At 45.5% G+C, this 17870-nt stretch overlaps 2 protein-coding genes across 7 annotated transcripts in view; one reads left to right on the forward strand and one right to left on the reverse strand.

Annotated features, from left to right (window-relative positions):
• Positions 1-818, forward strand: part of LOC8035747 (molybdenum cofactor biosynthesis protein 1) — a 51469-nt gene extending 50651 nt beyond the window's left edge. For 2 of the 3 annotated variants that reach the window (XM_029987644.3, XM_029987645.4), the window contains one exon: positions 575-818. In XM_029987644.3, coding sequence (XP_029843504.3) covers positions 575-751 — 177 coding nt within the window. In that variant the 3' untranslated portion in view covers positions 752-818. The remainder of the gene's footprint in view (positions 1-574) is intronic. The other variant, XR_006077941.1, reaches the window with a different exon arrangement.
• Positions 819-2241: 1423 nt separating this feature from the next.
• LOC115326717 (sodium- and chloride-dependent glycine transporter 1) overlaps positions 2242-17870 on the reverse strand; it is a 152978-nt gene continuing 137349 nt past the window's right edge. For all 4 annotated transcript variants that reach the window (XM_029987639.4, XM_029987642.4, XM_042291712.1 and 1 more), the window contains 14 exons: positions 16476-16690; positions 15644-15775; positions 14946-15098; positions 14530-14593; positions 14270-14408; positions 13404-13535; positions 13114-13217; positions 12873-12991; positions 11552-11811; positions 9678-9809; positions 9164-9266; positions 8911-9029; positions 6591-6797; positions 2242-5378 (listed from right to left, as the gene is read on the reverse strand). In XM_029987639.4, the coding sequence (XP_029843499.3) occupies positions 5046-5378; positions 6591-6797; positions 8911-9029; positions 9164-9266; positions 9678-9809; positions 11552-11811; positions 12873-12991; positions 13114-13217; positions 13404-13535; positions 14270-14408; positions 14530-14593; positions 14946-15098; positions 15644-15775; positions 16476-16690 (2212 nt within the window). In that variant the 3' untranslated portion in view covers positions 2242-5045. The remainder of the gene's footprint in view (positions 5379-6590; positions 6798-8910; positions 9030-9163; positions 9267-9677; positions 9810-11551; positions 11812-12872; positions 12992-13113; positions 13218-13403; positions 13536-14269; positions 14409-14529; positions 14594-14945; positions 15099-15643; positions 15776-16475; positions 16691-17870) is intronic.

Here is a 17870-nt window from a genome sequence, read left to right on the forward strand (position 1 = left end):
TTCTAGTTTAATGCTTGATATATAAGTAAAAAAAATAGTAGTAATTTGTTGAAAAGGGACCACTTTCTGTCCCTCAAAAGGGTTCATTGTGCCAGGTAATATTTTGGGAGCTTAAAGACTTTCTTTCATTCAGCACATCTAAATATATTGTGGACCTTATTTGCTGATAAATTATAGTTTCTGAAATGTTAACAGTGTAAGGGTCACTAAATTAATTTTATTGGATAATGTCGAGACCGGTTATAACGGTCGGTTATAGCGAAATAACAGTTACAGTGAAGCGATCACGATTTCCCATTCCCTTTTGCACTTCATTAACCGAAGTTGGTTATAACGAAATAGCGGATATAGCGAAGTGATTTTCGATTCTCGTTCACTTCATTATAATTGGTCTCGACAGTACTTTAGTATATTGGATTTGAGAGATGGGCGCTTGCCCGGTCATCAATTTTATGTAAAAATGTACTGTGGACATGTTCTCAGATCTTGCAAATTTGGGAATGGGTGGATGCACATTATTTTACGGTATGTCGTTTATCACTGTGCTGCATTTTTTTGTTTTTTTCTGTTTTAGGTGTGCCTGTTTGGTAATCATGAAGTTTCATTGCGTGATGCTTTGCGAAGCAAGGTCTCATCCGACGAGCTTCTCAGCATTATCGGCAGCGCAGTCATGAGAAAGAAGTTCAAGCATGCCGGCCTTGAAGAGCTGTCGACTCTGAAAAATAGGCCCATGATACTTATCGGTGGTTGATTATTGTGCGGAGTGTTGATTATTGTGCACAATGTTACATTTGCAGATTAAACCTTTTAACTCTGTTTCTAATGAGTGGTATATTTCATGATTTGACCCTGTCCTGAAATAGTGTGTAGCTTGTGCTAACCTCAGCTCCTTTGGTTACTGGTTTATATTTAGGGTTCCGTGTTTTCGGATAAATCCGAAAAACACTCGCCGGTAAAATTTTGGTCAATTCGGATTTATCCGATGAACTTTGAATTTTGATGTGCCAATGCCCCCCCCCAAATAAACTAAATAAAGATATCATTCTACAATTAAGTTTGATCAGCGCACAGGATTGATGGTCCCGGGAAAATGCCACCACAGTTATCTTTCAAATCTCGTATTATTGACAAAAGGAGTCTTACCGCTTATCTCGTCAAGGTTAGGACGACATGTCATTGTACTTTCGGGTCACGACAAAAGCCTCTGGATTGGTTTCCAGTTTGGGCCATACTATTTGTGTTTTAAGAGGAAGGAGAGGTTGTGTTTTTGTAACAGTGAAAGCTATGCCCATAGATATTGCATACAACTGGAAGAGGGGCAGTTGAAACTTCCCTACTACATCCTTGACCACTCCACCTCGCGTGGCCGCAAGGTAGCATAGAATAGGATGGGATGAATACGTGCTTCCCAGCAATCACCTCCAGGAGTTTGTTTTTAAGGTATCGACGTTTATCGAAGCCACAGATGTGTGCAACTTTTGCCGTTGGACAAATTGCGGTCTAAGCTCATTACAACAGACCTGGTTACAACAGACATCTGGATATAGCATACCGATTTGTGAAGTTTGGTTGGTTTTCCTCTACGCACCATTGACTCAACTTCATATCTGCATACAACATACTCCTTTTACAACAGACCGAAATCTTGGTCAAAATTAAGGTCTGTTGTACTCCTTTTACAACAGATCGAAACAACATACTCCTTTTACAACAGATCGAAACCCGGATATTATTTATTTATTTTTCATAAGAAACGCTGCAAAATTAAGCTCCAAATTTCGGAGATTTTGGAGTCAAACCAAAAATCAACTATAAACTCGAAATTTTCGGGAAAAAATAAACTCCAAAAAACAGCCTTTGAATTTGACGAAAAATAAACTCCAAGAACACGGAATCCTGTTTATATTGTACATATGTTTCATCTGCCATTGTGCACCACACTGCATTTATGACTGCTTGATTATACATACATTCAGCACTCTGTCAGATCTGGCATGTTGCATTGTGCATGCGACAGATGAGAGCGAGGTGCTCTCGTGGTTCTTATTTTATTCCCGACTACTGAATATGGCAATTGACAAAATGTTATGGATTAGCCCATTTTATTAGCCATTATAGATTAGCCAGCAAAACAATGGAGCAGCTTCTGCAACAAGCAACTGTGCAGCAGTAGTGCTCCTACGCTACTGTTGTGGATTTGTTTGGGAAACATTAGGGGGTATAGACAGAACACAGAGTTTCCACACAACATAATTGTTTTTTTATTCCTATAACACATATTACATTATCGCAATCATTTAAATTTACAGTGCTTGTACATTGCACATATTTACAGGGTACTTGCAATTGCAACAAGATTGGAGCAGTCAACACAAACTAGTGTTCATTGTTCTAAGGCATTTAGCTGTGGTGAACATTGTGCATCTGTAGCTTTGTGCTTCATATCTGCTGAAATATCGATGAAAATAGATTAGTGTACATGTGTTTGCAATCTAAAATGGTGGTTGCAGACTCAATCAATATGCCTATATTTACAGTGAATGTTTGTGCACATATTTCTGCTGGTCCATGTCATTAGACTTGTGGCACACATGTACATGAGTGAGCCAGTAATTTGGTTTGGAGAGATTGCTAATTCTAAGCCTTGCATCGCATAAAAAAAAGCTCTAATTAAAAAAGTGAGAAAAAAAGAAACTGTTGAAAAATGTTTTTGATTTGTTGATGGATAAAATCTTACTGTATTTCTATACACATTTAGTTAACAAACAAATGACCAAAACAGTATGGATAACCCAAGTCGTCCAGGAAAACACATTGTTTGAGAACGATAGTTAGAATTGTCCATCTAAAATGTATAATGAAAATTTGTTCACGACTTGTCGCAACAAACTATTTGTGCTCTAGGCATGCTTGTTGTATAAACAGCGTGGTCTATCGATGGTCTGTCGCGAACTATGGTACATTCGTGCATATAGTTAAGAAAAAAGTGCATTTATGTATTGAGGTCTCTGTAGAGGTAGATACACGAAGTAAGATGTCTGCATATTTCTTCAAACGGGCTGAGACCGCATAGAATCGGGCACTTTTAGTTGTTGGACGATTATCAGTATTACAGTAGACGAGCATAATTACTCTCAATTTCTGATGAAGAATATTGACATTGTGCTTGTATTAAACAATACTTGCACAGTATCCAGCATTACTTGAGTAAAGCCCTGCATACCAGCGAGTTATCTACAAATTTCTACAATGAAACTGGCTGGTGCGGATTATAAATTACATTTTCGTGAACGAGTTGTAATGCAGGTACAATATCCTGGGCACATGGATCAAATTGAAACTCTTTGGATATTTGAGGCTGCAGTACCTCAAGATAAAACTGTTTGAAGCTGTTATCCTTGCAGGACTCAGCTCAAAAGTCATTATGAAGTGGTTTAATTTTCTTTTCTTGAACAATATGAAATATACTACCTTAGCTCTTGTCAAGTTTATGCTATTTTTTCTTTCTAATGCTTCACCAAATACCGTGGCTATCTGCTGAGAATTTCAGTGCAACGTCAACATCCAAAGCCTAAAGTTTCGAGCTCAGTTTAATTTAGTGAATCCTGCCAACACCTGTGTGCACTGAAAAGTATGGAATGTCTGGTACCTGGAAGAGGTGTGGGGACCGGACATGTGTGCAGTAAGAGAAGCAACGTCAGTTTTGACGGGTCTTTCTAGTCTCTAATTAGTTCAGCTTCAGAACGAGTATTGTGCTTCCTACTTGGTGCAGCCTAAAACTTACAGTGAACCAAAGCATGTGGAGAGGAACACTTCGCTTAGAGGCGGACATCATTTGTTGCACACTTCCGCAAAACAAACATCTATCATTTGCTTATAGATAGAATAACTTATTGGCTTACTTTGCTATTTGTGCTCCGCACACTTCAAGCTGCATATGATCAATGCACATGCATAGGGTTGTGTTTTAGTATTTCGCTACAACGTGCATAAATAAGGCTAACATTGAAACAACATGCACAGATTTCGGACACTGAAGCGTCCTTGGTGTCGTGAACGGTCAACCAAGCATGGCATATTTAAAGAGACGATTTGCAGTTACATCACTTACATTCCTTAATCAATTCTGTTCTGTTTAGTGATCTAGTCAGCCTGCATGAAGATATTCCAACACCAGTACTCGTGACCTTGCATTTAGAATTTCACTTCAATCAAGATCAACTTGTCCCGAACAATAGCACCAGGATTCTCTGTGATTACACAACACCGAAGGCTTGTACTGATAGCTGCCAGTTTTCAAAACGTGAGAGCCCTCGCTTAGGCTGCTTATGGACACTACAGCGCATGTTAGAGTAGCGCAGCTCGCCGCCATTTGGTTCTTTCAGAAAGCAGAAGAGATTCCCCTTATCTATGCTTCTGTCAAGTTCAACGAGCTTGAAATGATGAAATTTACCCGGCAACCAGTCAACCATCCCCGGCATAATAAAGTGAAGGATCTACCTAGCTTGATTTGAACACAGGGAGCCGCACCCAAGATCCTCAAGATGGCAGCTGGCGTCCTGCTGTAGCCCACTACAAAACCGAGGGGTCATCTTCTATAAACTCTCCTGGTCACTCTACAATCGCTTCAATCGGGCCATGCTGACGTGTCCAAACAAGCTACAGGGGGCTCCAAAGAAGCCTACAGATAATTCGCTGTTACAAGAGCGGTGGGTAGGAGCGCTTTGTTTGCGGCACACATTTGGACTGCAGCTTCACACTGCGTGATAGCCGAGTCCCACTAGGGCGACAAACAGAAACAACTGATACCGTGCAGCATACGCGCTCTTTAGCAGGCTCGTGCTTCACGTGCACCCAGTGATTGCGAGCCTGTCAAGGACACCTGCACATGCATGCTGTACGTGTTTGATGTCTGTCGGTTGTTTCTGTTCGCCGCCTTAGTAGGATTCGGGTCATGAGACTGGCGAATGAAGGATGATCGCGACATTTGTTTGAACAGATCGATGTGGATGACTCGGTGCCGTGAGTGACTGCGAATCACAAGACTACGCGTCCGATGAGCTTTCTCGGGGTGGACTGTGCGAGGACAGGTCGATGCGGCAGTCCTGCACAGTCAGGTGGATCTTGTCTGGGCGCGCCTGGTCGCGGCTCGACAGCAGACTGTGCAGGCTGCTGCTCGTGGGCTGGGGCTTGTGCAGCTCTTTCAGGATCATGCGTGCCGTTGCGGTGGAGTACGAAGGCGGCGGTGAGTATTTGGGCGGCACGTCTTCTTCGAATGCAACGTTGGAGACGCCCTGAGTGGCGTCGGGGGCCATGGGTGGCGCGTCTAAGGCTGCGCTCGTCGTCGCCAGGGTCGGACAGCACCAGGACTCAATTCGCTGTGGGGGAGAAAGTGTGGACGGTTGCAAAATTGGCTTGCTATATGGCGAGAAAGTGATTTAAAATGTGTCTTTGGCATATTGGAAGGCAAAGAAAGGCAAACCGATCAAAGGACACTATAGAGAATGTGCAATCACGGGACAGTCAAGCGCGCGCTCTTATTGGTTGAGGTCGGGGGGCAAACAAAAGCATGTGGGCGCACCTGGCAGGTAAACAATTGCATGAGGTGCACAAGGGGCAGACAAACTTGTAGGCCATATACAATTTTCCAGCGCTTATCACCCATGCAAAAAATGCTGATTCACAAATGAATATTGTTTATTATCACCACATGTGATGATAGGACAATCTGTGGTATCGCAAAAATAAAGAAAATCAATGTTGCACGAAAGCTGCTGAATTTTGCATTACTGCAAATTGAGAGTGTAATATTCCATAAAAGTTTGAGTGATCTTCATGCAATACAGCTAGGGCTGCACAGTACCAAAAACATATACGGATATCTGCCAAGTTTCACACACTAAAAATATCTTTTGTGCAACCTCACACAACCGTAGTTTGGTATATATAAAAAAAAAAAAAAATGTGGAGCTTATTCTAGAATTTTCGGAAGTTCCCATTTACCGTAGTTAGCAGTCGAGTTCTTTACCGTAGCGGCAGTCGAGTTCTTTGTGGCATATAAATATTAGCATTTCAGCATATTTATTGCGAAAACCGTCTGGATAGGTTTATTGTAGGCTGAATGTTCTTATTTGAAATTGTCTTCAAACATACATATGTTTTTCGTCTTTGGACATCGCATCGGCTGTTTCTGTTCATACACCGAGCCCCTATTTAAAGAAGCCTTCCTCAGTGCACAAATTACGACCAACCGTGTCGCACGATTTAGCCAAAAGCATCCGAGTCGTAAGCCCTTTGACGGACCGCAGTATGTCGACGTGCCACGAGAAACTCGATTATCCGAGAGCACGCGCTGATTTAGTTATTCCGAGGGCATCCAGTTTAAAATTACATTTCAGTTTGCCATATGTTAAAGAATGTGCATCTATATTTCGATCTGCCCATCAAATTCTCATTTTCAGAATTGCGTTTTATGAGGAATGCAGCGGACGGTGAGGTCCAGTCTCGGCCTTGCGCCCGCGCGCGACAAACTCTCGCGAGATTTTGAGTGTTTGCCGTGGTTGTCGGACAGTCAAGGTGCCGACACCTACCTCGTGCATCTGGACTTGTGTCCTGCTGAAGACGACGATCTTGAGACCCTGTGCGACGGCGATCACGGCCACGGACAGCAGCGGCAGCGTCTGCAGCAGGACGCAGAAGGAGCCCACCCAGGGGGACCAGTAGTGGTAGAAGAGTGACAGGGACTCCGGGGAGAACATGGCCAGGTGTCCAGACCGCATGAACGCGATGGACAGCATCTGGAGAAGGGACAACCTTAGCGTTTAGCTCCACGTGTTAGTTGCAAAATAAGAAAAGCAGGGCAAAACCCCTCCCATAAAGCTCTCTGCTCGAAATGGTTGCTGGTTTTCTCTTCTCCAGCGTTCGCTCTGCTAAAGTGAAAAGAGTAGAAGTTTGTGGTAGGCACTTGTCCTGCTTTCCTATGGTCGCGTACATGAAAGTGCACTTGGTGATTGCCAAGAAGGTTGTGTTGTGTGTATGTTTATACAGTGGAGGTTATTCAGCCCCAAGGGACGTCTGATGTCTCAGCTGTAGATGGGCAATTTAGCCAGTGTGGTACAACCGCTAGCCTGGGGTCTTTAACGCGCACCACGCAGTAGTGATACACGACCGCACGCAGGTACGATGCTCGTCCAGATCGAAACGGGCAGGGGTGGGGATTGAACTCAGGATCCTTGGGTTCTGCAGTGCGAGCTTTCTCTCCACGTGCTCCGAGCTGGTGTGTGCTAGCTCACTCGATCACCCAAGATTTTAATGTGATGACATCCTTTAGCTAGCTACCCCGCTACCCCCCCCGCCCTTATTAAAGTGATATCAAGTGACTTGACGTCACGGGACCTGCAGACAAATTCAGTTTCCATGCTACATTTAGCGGTAAAATTGAGTCACATCACCTATGCACCAATTTAGTTTTCGCGCTAAAGTTAGTTGAAAAATGGACGTCACGTGACCTATGCACCAATTAGTTTCCCCGCTAAATTTGGCGGGAAAATTTATGTCATGTGACCTGACGTCACGGGATCTACAAACAAATTTAGGTTCCCCACTAAATTTAGCAGAAAACCTGACGTCGTGTGACCTAAGTACCAATTCAGTTTCCCCGCTAAATTTGGCGGGAAAACACATTGCAACTTTAAAAAGCCCCGAACAGAAAAAAAAAAATTTTTTTTTCTTAGAACAGTTAGGTTGGGACAGGCGTGTCAAAAAATAATTTTACTCGAAAAAACTTTTTTAGAGAACATACTTATTGAATATTATTCCTTCGTTCTATTCAGACAAGGTGGCAGTTAAATGTCTTATTGTATAGCCCCGTTGAAAAGTTTTTCAGGGGCCGCGGCATACAAAAGGATGATCCGGGAAAACGTAAGAACACATAACGCTCTCGGGGAGGCTTAAGATGAGACGGGAACCAACTCTCACCCACGAATTTTGGACTTCCACAGCTGTCGAGAACTATCATACTTATTCAGTTTTTAAAATAATGGCCCGATCAATCTTAAAGCATCAAAGAACGTCGACCTACAATAGTGAGCTCAGCTAAGTTTCAGAGACCATCGAGCTAGCCTATATGCTCCCCCTTATCGACCGCTACTCCTAGCACGCCGGTGCAAAACAGCGAAGCTCGACGCGTGCACAAGTGCTAAGCGGTGAAGCTTGACACGAGCGCACCAGTGCGCTGTTGTGAAGTTTGACACGAACAGTGCAACGCGAGTACCCCAGCGTTTTGGGCCTTTTGGCAGGTGTTTCACGTGGTAATCATGCGATCTTATCAGGAGTAGAAGGCCCTGGTTCTGTCTAATGCTCTCCAGCCATATTACGAAGACTCTCCCATGCACCTTTTTTGTTTACTCTCGTCATTCGGCCACCTGGCAGGCATATCCGGTATAGGCGACGAAAAAATAATAAAACATTTTATCCTGCATATAGTCGCCCACGGTGCTCGGTGTTTTTGTTGCTTTCACTGTCTCTGATTAGACCAACCACACATCATAGCGTTCGGCTTCGATCGGATTTCGTGGCGTCATTGCCCGGTACTTCAGACGACGCCATTATGAAGAGACAAAGGTGGAACGTGAAAGAAGTGGAGCATGAGGAAGTGAGCAGCGCAGAAACTGGCATCCTTCGCGCCGTCTGCGTCAAATGGCAGCTTTTAGTTCTAACAGCCGGAGAGTGAAGCGCAACGCACAGGGAATTGAAGCAATACCTATGGGTGTTCAACGGGTTCAGCGTTTGTGAGCGTAACAGCCGGGAAAACGCGAAAAACCATGGATGTACCGCCGAGATTCTACTAAATTATTTTCAATCTGTATCAGTAAGAAAGCAGATTCCAGTACCAGAGAAGTTTGAGCTTACCAAGAATGAGATGGGTAGCAAGACGTTCCAGTGGAACGTGAGCATGGGTAGATAAATAGACTTGGACCTCTCCTTTCGTACAATCATTCTGACTAGCTTGTCCGTTCCAAACGGTTTGCCTGAAAACAATAAAAATACGAAGCTTATAAGGGCACAGGTGCAACGAGCGACGATCTCATGTAAAAAGTTTGATCGTATTTAGCAAGCAAAGTTGTTTCTTAGGCTTATGTTTCGAGTTATGACAAAGGCTCACCTTGTATAAATAACACGACTATGAGCATGATGAAGTAAAGAGCAACAATCCACCACAGAGATCCCAGCCACACATCGAGAAACAGCATCAACTGCAGAGTTACCTGTTGGGAAACAAGGAAGATTTTACCTATAGTCTGTGAACACATTCTGATTATTCTCACATTTTTGAAGATTCCGTTGCACTATTCTAGTCAAATATAAAGCCGTAAGGTCAAATCGGCTATGTATACATGCGATATATATTTTTGGGGTATGGGAAATAGCATGCTCAGTATTTTATCATAACGAACTGAAAAGCGTAGCTCCTGCGGTTCAACCACATACTGTAACCTTATTTAAAAAAAAATATATATATTATTAGATATTTTGAGCCTAGTTTTCTCCGTTTAATTCAGAAAATGGTGATCAAGCAGCGGAATGAAGTGAAACCCACGCGGTAGCATGTTTTCAGATCACTATACGTTTTACTGGTTAAATAATGAAACAAACAAAAAATCATGATAGAGACTTACGTCTGTGGCGAAGAATAGCCCCAGAAGAAAGCCTATGGTGCAGGCCACAAAGGTTGTGATAGTTCGCCATCTCGAGAGACACTTTGGCCGAATGGATACGATGGCGTCCACAACGCAGTTCCACAAACAGATCTGTAAAGACAGAAATTCACCGGTAAAAACTTAGCCGCCTCAGTGGCTCCAAGGCAAGGTGAATAGTGTACATATCAGCCGCAGAAAAGGCGCCATGTAACAGATTTGGGACGCTCGTAAAGAGATCGTGCTAAATTATCAAAATCTTCTTTCTTTCTCTGGGCTGGAGCATGCTATAGATTCCCTTTGTAAGGTTGGCACACAAACCGATTCTCTCTCTGTCTCTCTCCCAGAAATAAAACTCAATAAATATCACATCATTTGCACACATTTCATGACGGTATTAAAATGTGTACCACAATCTATTAACGCAAATCCTCAAGCCGCTTAACGCATCCACATAATGTTTTTTTTTTATTATTATTATTGTGGTTGTTCTGCTAGCGAACGAAAGCCCATTTTCTGGCATAGTCGTAAACCTATTGGCACGCATCCATTTGCCCTCGTGAGACACCGTATCATGAGACGCGAGCGTGCCGTGGGACTTGTCAGGAACTCATGCAACCAGCTACTGGTTAAAGGGATTCTGAACCGAAATTTGGAGCTCCCAGAACAAGACTGCAGAGCGATAGGCGGGACGCCGCAAAACCCAAACACATCACTGATTCAGCAGTATCTCTAACGGATGGCTGAATTTTTTGGAAAAGAAGTGCGCGATTGAACACTGCCGATGCACGTCACGATTCTCATTCCCTCTCCTCTTCGCTACGTCCCGTCGAACTGGTGAACCGAAGCGAGGAGGCGAGAAGCGAGGCTGCTTCTCCTCATTCTTAACTGTTCCAGGAAGATTGTGACGTCAAAGTCCTCACTTGATTGCACCTATCTTTTCCGAAAATACGGCCATTCATTTGAGATTGATGTATGAGTGATCTTTTGGAGTTTGTAGCGTCCCGTTCAACGCTCCTGCAGCTTTATTTCGCGAAGTCCTAATTTCGGTTAAGCATCCCTTTAAGACCCAATGCCCCGCCTCGAGCGCAAGCTTTTTTGCCTTCGCCGCAAGCGCAGGTAAAGCCTGGCAGAAGGCAACGAGCGCGTGCTGGTTGCGGAGCTTCTACTGAGTTTTTAAGCAATCACCGACTATTGGCCATTTTCATTACGTTTTGCAAACTTACTTTCTCGGCTTCGTCTTTAGACCGCCAGGCGCTGTGAATATCTGATTCGCTCGAGAAAGCTTGCGAGAGAACCTGTTGCCACAGCTTTCTGCTCTAGCCACTAGGTGCCGTTGGTTTCGCAGAAGTCACAACCACATGGATTGCACTGACCTCATATCTGCGGCCATTGTGAAGCTGCGCGCATACCTACCGGAGCATATATTTCGGCAGCACCGGATGTATTTTTCTCGGCGAGAACAAATCACCACCAGTACTGTACCATGTACAGACAAAATTTACTTTCCTCCCTACTACACCAAACGAGGGCGGTGTCGACACCATTTAGAAGACAAGCATGCCTCAGCCTTTTCCCCGCAAACGTCATCACTCCACTCCGCGTCGCCTGACGTCGCGTCAGCATCGCCGCCAGCGTGTCTCGCAGCGTTTTAGAACGAATGCGACGCTGGCACGCGGCGTTGCCAAGATGGACGTGTCTGCCGCTTTGCGGTGACTCTCGCCGAATTTCAGCGTGTCTGCCACTTCGGGCAGGTCGGGGATCCACTAACGATGACATCATATGCAGGCCTTTGTCCTCTAAGTGGTATGGACTGCGCTCAGGACAACTGGCCCACAAGAGCGGGCGACACTGACCTGCTGCCCGAGGCCGAAGGTGGCCAGCATGACGTAGAAGCAGATGGGCCAGAAAGGTGAGATGCTGCGGCCGCCCTCTGCGGACAGGCCCGCCGGAAACACCTCAGTGGCGAACCTGGCCACCTGGTAGCCGCTGAACAGGCTGTGCTTCCGGGGGCTCTGGAGCAGCACCCCGGTGAGCAGGTTCACCGGGGACGAGAGCGTCATGGGAGGCCAGGACCCGTTGGCCGATTGCAGGAAGCGCACGGTTGCCTCTTCCTCTGCAGGGAGACAGACGTGGCATGTCATTCGAGTGGTTCGGGTCATGGCATCCAGTGATTTATAACCCCCCAACATGCCCCCAGGGTGAGTTTAACACCTGCCCACCCCCGCATTTTCTACAAAAAGTGGACACAGATACAATATCCCACCCCTTCTTTGACGGTCTTCGATAACCCCTTTGGATAGCTTTCGGAACGAGTACTGGACTTTCGTCTACATGCATATCTGCAGGTATGATACATGGGCACAGACTAAAGAAGAAAGGAAACCTACGGAATATTTTAGTCAACCACAATTTTTCTGGAAAGAAGGCCTGGAATTGATCTGCAGTCGCGCGAGGGGTCTACTGCACCACTCGAAGGGAGGGTTCTATTAGCGAATTGTAGTAGACCGTTTTTCTCCTCCGCTACGGTATCTGTGAAGAAAACACCGCAGCTGCGCATGCGTGCCGCCAGCTTTGTCTGCATAGTTCAAGGTCTTGTGGCGGATTACGGAGCGCTATTCAGATGCTTAGCGGGCTGCGAAAACGGTCTACTACAATTCCCCAGTATCTCGGCTTATTTTTACTATTTACGCTGTCAATGAACCGGTAGATAAGGTGCCGTTAATAGGGAGTTTTCGTAGATCGTTTCCACTGCCCCGCAACGCTCTCCGCAACCAGCTATGCCAGCCGGAACTTTACAGTCAAGGCCATCGGCGTGCCGACGCAGTAGCGGCTGCTTCGTTGCGGAGGGCTTAGCGGAGGGGGAAACGCGGTCTACGAAAACTCCCTACCAGGGAGATTTCGTGTACCGTATTGCCCTTTCCGCTATGCTCTCTCCAACTTAAAGTTCGCTACTGCGCAAGCACGCCGCTAACCTCGCCTGCAGAGTCCCGGATCTCTGAGAGGGTTGCGGCATTAGCGTTGCTGGACGGCGAAAGCAATCTACGAAAACTCCCCGGTGTCTCGATTGGCACTCTCTCTTGTGAAACAGTAGTTCAGGCTTTGAGACTGTGGATTACTTTATATTTATCACTACTTTCCATGTGGGGAATTCAAGCCTTGCGGGGGCGCACTTACCGAATGATGAGCTGACTAGAACCATGCCATGTGTGCGCAGCAGATGCGCTATGCTAGCGAACAGGGATGCGACCAGCACAAGCACTGTACAGACGAGCGTTGTCACGCAGATCATGTTTCTGAAAGAGCCAGAAAGGTTTCGTTAGCGCAAAAATCGCCCCCTTTAGGTCTGATTCCCAGCTCAGGAGTCAGCCTACTAGAATTCAAGGACAAGGCGAAAAAGAAGGAAAGACATACTCACCTCGTGACATTTGTTGAAAATTTGTTGTGACTATTGACATGAAAGGCCAGCGCCCCAAATAGTCCCCAAGTTAGGAAAACTTCTCGTGCCGCAACAACCCAGGACTAGATAGGAGAAAAAACAAACAAAAAACAACTTAGTTTCTGATTGAACATCTTAGTTTCAATCTCTCGCTCGCTAGCAAAATTGTAACAATTCAAAAGGGCCGAAAGGGCAACAAAAGAAGCAGGAGCTTTATGATCTTGTGGCTCTTATATCGTGTTTGTCATCGCTGTAGCTAAAATGCTCACATTTGCGTCGGCTAAGACTCCTTTCCAGTCTGCCCTGAAGAGACTGGAGATGCCTCCTCCCCACTGCTCTGTCATTCTGATGGTGATGAACACGAGAAGGCACATCGAAAGCATTCCCAGAACGGAGAGAATCTGTGAAAGCAAGGGTAGACACAGACATAATGAATGACAGAGAAGTAACTCCCAGTCTTGTCTAGGCCATCCATAGTTATCAAAACTAACAATACTACAAAAACCCACAAGCTTTATTTATCTGTTAAATTAAAAAAAAAATATAAGGGCGAAGAATATTATTTATATGCCGCAAGCGTGTGCTTAAAAAATATTTTTTTTTTTTTTTTTTTGATATGAACACATAGAATTGCAGTTTGCAGAAACCGAAAATTACAAGCTACATTTTGGCCAATCATGAAGGACAAGCTGCGGGCACGCGCCTTACATAACGGTGGCAATAACTTCAGGAGATCGGCTTTGTGGCCCAACAAGCCTGCCGAAACGACACCTCCGGCAGCACGACATTGTTGCGGGAGGGGGGTGTTCAAACTCAGGGTCAAATCCAGGGTTTGCACGCAGGAAATGATAAACGAAAATTATGTTCAAGCTTTCCATAGCTTCTCAGTTTCACTCATACAGGGCGGAACACTCGTGGACACTAGAAGCTGGAGCACGTGGTGGACTTCGCCGTTGTTAGCTCAAGTACAGTGTCCCTCTGCTGTAACTGGAAGCGTCTGTAGTGCACTTTTCCATTACACACTCTACCAGTTTAAACAGTTGGTTCCAGCAAGGCAGACAAAACCTCGGCAGGCTTTCATCATTGTTGTTGTTCACGAGAGAGCAGGCTCGAGAAGCCCTAGCAGACGGCTCACCTTGCCAAATGACTTGAGTCCCCGGCTTAGCGCAATGAACACCAGGAGCCAGATAATGCCGAGGTTGAAGGCCAGTTCAAACCTCAGCTCTCCGATGCCACCGGCTGGCGACTGTGGCCGGCGGTCCAAGACCCGCCCGCTGTGGAGTACCAGGCAGACAGACAGGAGGTGAGTTGGTGGAGCGACGCCGTAGGGGGCACGGCCATGAACTTGGAGCCCAGAGACATAATAATATAAAATACGAGCCGGTATATACTTACTGAAAATATGATGCTGTGGTCCAGCCCAAGAATTCTGGCGATGATACATTGTGTTTATAGCAACCTGAAAAATAAATTGTAATAAACGGTTTATTTTAAGAGAATGAAATACTAAAATTTTCTTGTATTTTTTTAAGGTATATGCATTATAACTATTCAACCTCGCCTGCCAAGAAGAAATAAAAAGCATCTGTGCAGGCGTTTGAGTCTCGTATTTTGATGTTGTCAGCTGTGATTTTATAAGGAAATTGAAACCATGAGCCCTCTCTTCATTTCGACTGGGAGCTTTGGCAGGTACTTCTCGCACCTGTGTGCTTGCAAATAAAAATAAAAAAGGAATAACCATGCCTGCCGTATCCCCCTCCCCCTTCTTCCCGCGCCTTTAGAGCTCGGAGGGGACGGGCGAAGCGACTCACCGTTGGACGCGAACCTCGTCTGGCAGACGGACCACCGGTAGGAGTCCCTGGCTTTGATGAAGGAATCTCGGAAGTAAAAGAAGAGCCAGGAAACGGGCACGGCAAAGTACACGCCGCACACGAAGTACACGAGCACCAGGGCGACTCCGACACCTGCGGTGAAGAGGGTGGGAAGCCAAATACGTTATTATACTATTCTTCCTTTCATCGTAAGTTTGGGAGCAGTCGAAGGCTCGAACACACATCAACTTCGACTTCATGCAAAAAGCGCAAGTCATCACACTGCTTGAGGCATGTTTCTTCTTTGTATAACGCTCCTGCCACATTGGTTATACACATAACTGTCTGCGGACATGTTTGAAGCACACATGAAGCAAACATGTTTCCAACATGGGTGAGGCGCGAGTCCGCAGGTAATTCTGTCAATCACGTCTGACACACTGTGTCTTTTTGCTTTATATGATATGTATTAGCAAAGGGTGATCGCGGCTTTAGAATAGCTTGCTATCGGTACCGCTTACGTACGAAAGCTTCTGCAGCGCGGGAGCACGCGCGCGCTTGTACCAAAAATATCAAATATCGCGATACGACATAAGTTTGACTTTGACCTTGACCTTTTTGGACAAGGGTATCTGCGACCATGCCGGCCCCGGGGAAGCGAGGAGCTGAGAATGTCAGCGCTGTTGTTGTTTACTCACCTTTGAAGGCGGGCGATATGTACCACATATCGAGGATCCCAGATCCCAAATATTGGCCCAAGGACATTTGCAGGTACAGGAACGGAACTCCAAACACGGATGATAACACGAAGAACTGAAGGATGAAGCAGGCTGCATGAGCAAAGGGAGAACCAGAGATGTCGTTAGAGCTCCACAGACGTAAACGGGAAGGGGAAAAAAAAACAGAATAATAAAGTCTAAAAAGAAAACCAAAAAACTGAATGAGTAGATGTAAAGCGCGTCTCCGAGAGCAATATTCACCCTCTCGTTAAAAATATCCGAATTTTATATCATATATATATACTGACATAGCCGGGAACAATCAGCTACTACCATCTTCTTTAATCACAATTAATCAGTGCATCGATCAAATCATGCCCACGCTATTGATGCCCTATCAGAGAAGCCACGGTGTTGAAAAAGGTTTACAACTGAAGTCGTTCACCTAGACTGGAAAAAAAGAAGCTATATAAATGTATGTCATGTATAAAAAACAACACGCACGCACACACGCACAAGAAAATTCGGTTGGCCTGTATCCCTTGTTGTGTCAACATAACTTTCGCAAATTAATCAGCCAGAAGCAGATTGGCAGTGTAACCTAACAATAAAATTAAAAAAAAAAAAAAAAAAAAAAAAAACCTGGTGTTGCGTTGCTCGCGGAGCTACTCTTCAGAAATCAATTTTAACCGCTCTAAATGAAAAAAAAAAAAAAAAAGATTTAAACATAATTTCTTGATCTCCGTTTAGACGCGAGATAACTCGTCTAGACGATCGTTCCGGTCGTGTCTCCGAATGCCAAGCAACTTGCCTTTATAAATATAGACCAGGATAGAGAACCTGGTGACGCTGAAGAGCCCGAAGACGCTGAAGAAGGTGGCGAACACGGAGAAAAGGTCGTGGGACCAGAGGCCCCGACTCAGCCTCCGCGCTTCCTCGTTGCTCGCTGCCGTCTCGCCCCTGGGGACCGCAGGGTCGCTCGCAGGCGCCTCGTCGTGCGGCCTGGACGTCGCTTCTTGGCCGCTGCTGCAAGCCGGGCGGACTCCCGTTTAGTTTTTTTATCAGCTGCACAAACTAAACGAATTTTCGGAATACCCAGGCCTTACTCTTATCGGCGTGCTATTCATTTTCTCTAAATTCAAAATAGCTATTGAGAAAACTGCAAATGAAGATTATGCCCCCGAGAAAAGAACATTCAAATCTTCCCGCGCTCTCCAGTGGAGTGACGTCACACGTTGTATGCGGAGCGCAAGTTCGTCTGCTTCTTGCGCATGGGTTACAGTGACGTCAGAACACCAAGCTCTGATTGGCTCCGATTCGAAGAACAGTGGGTAGACCTCAGAGCTAGCTGCCTTGAGGTCTACTCACAAGCAAGAAAAAAAAAAAGAAAAAAAAAAAAAGAGTAGGAGGATTGCAGCACATTCATTGTGCGCGATTTGGTTTAGTTGGTGATAAGAAATGCACCAAGAATATGCATTTTTGGCGCTGCTTGACGGACTCCACGGGATCCGTCGGTTCCGGGTGGACTGAAAGTGAGACCGAGTGTAGTAGGACGTCATTCTTTGAACTCGGAAGTTGCCCGCAAGACACGCTTTCCGTCAAGGAACAAACGACTTGCGCGCGGAGACCCCTCGAACCCGTCAGAGATTGTTTTGCTCCCAAATATAGCCGGTGCACGCTGTCCGGCGTGTTTGTGCGGTCGCATCGTCGGCGCTTGCCGATTGCGAACGCCTCGCGTTTTAGAGGCCGAATTATGGATTCGGGCCGCCATAAAGTACGGGTTTACGGCTCGAGTTGTCAAGCTGAGACCCAGGAAAGACTGGCTCCGATCGGTTGTTGGCTTTTAGCAACCGGTTCCCAAAGTACCCTTGTAACAGAGAACGTTTCAGCGTTGTTGTTTTTTTGTGTGTTTTTTTTTTTTGTTTCCGTACAACTATATATATGTAGTATGATATGAGGTGCACCTTATACGTGTTCCAAGCTGTGCGGACATATTGGCAGCCGTCGTCGTTGTTTATCGCTTGCAGAGCGCTAAATCCTGTGGCGTGAAATAAGCATTTCGCTAATAGCAATCTATCGCATCAATGCGCTTATTCTGAGTTGTTCTCTTGCTCAGAAATGTCAGAGATGCAATAACGAATGCAGTAAAAAAAATTTTAAAAAGCGAGTCCAGGCATCGACGCCGCCGGCTTATTCCCCTCCTCTC

This window comes from Ixodes scapularis, unplaced genomic scaffold, assembly GCF_016920785.2.
Source record: "Ixodes scapularis isolate PalLabHiFi unplaced genomic scaffold, ASM1692078v2 PGA_scaffold2__306_contigs__length_199485367, whole genome shotgun sequence".
Classification (NCBI taxonomy): Eukaryota; Metazoa; Arthropoda; class Arachnida; order Ixodida; family Ixodidae; genus Ixodes; species Ixodes scapularis.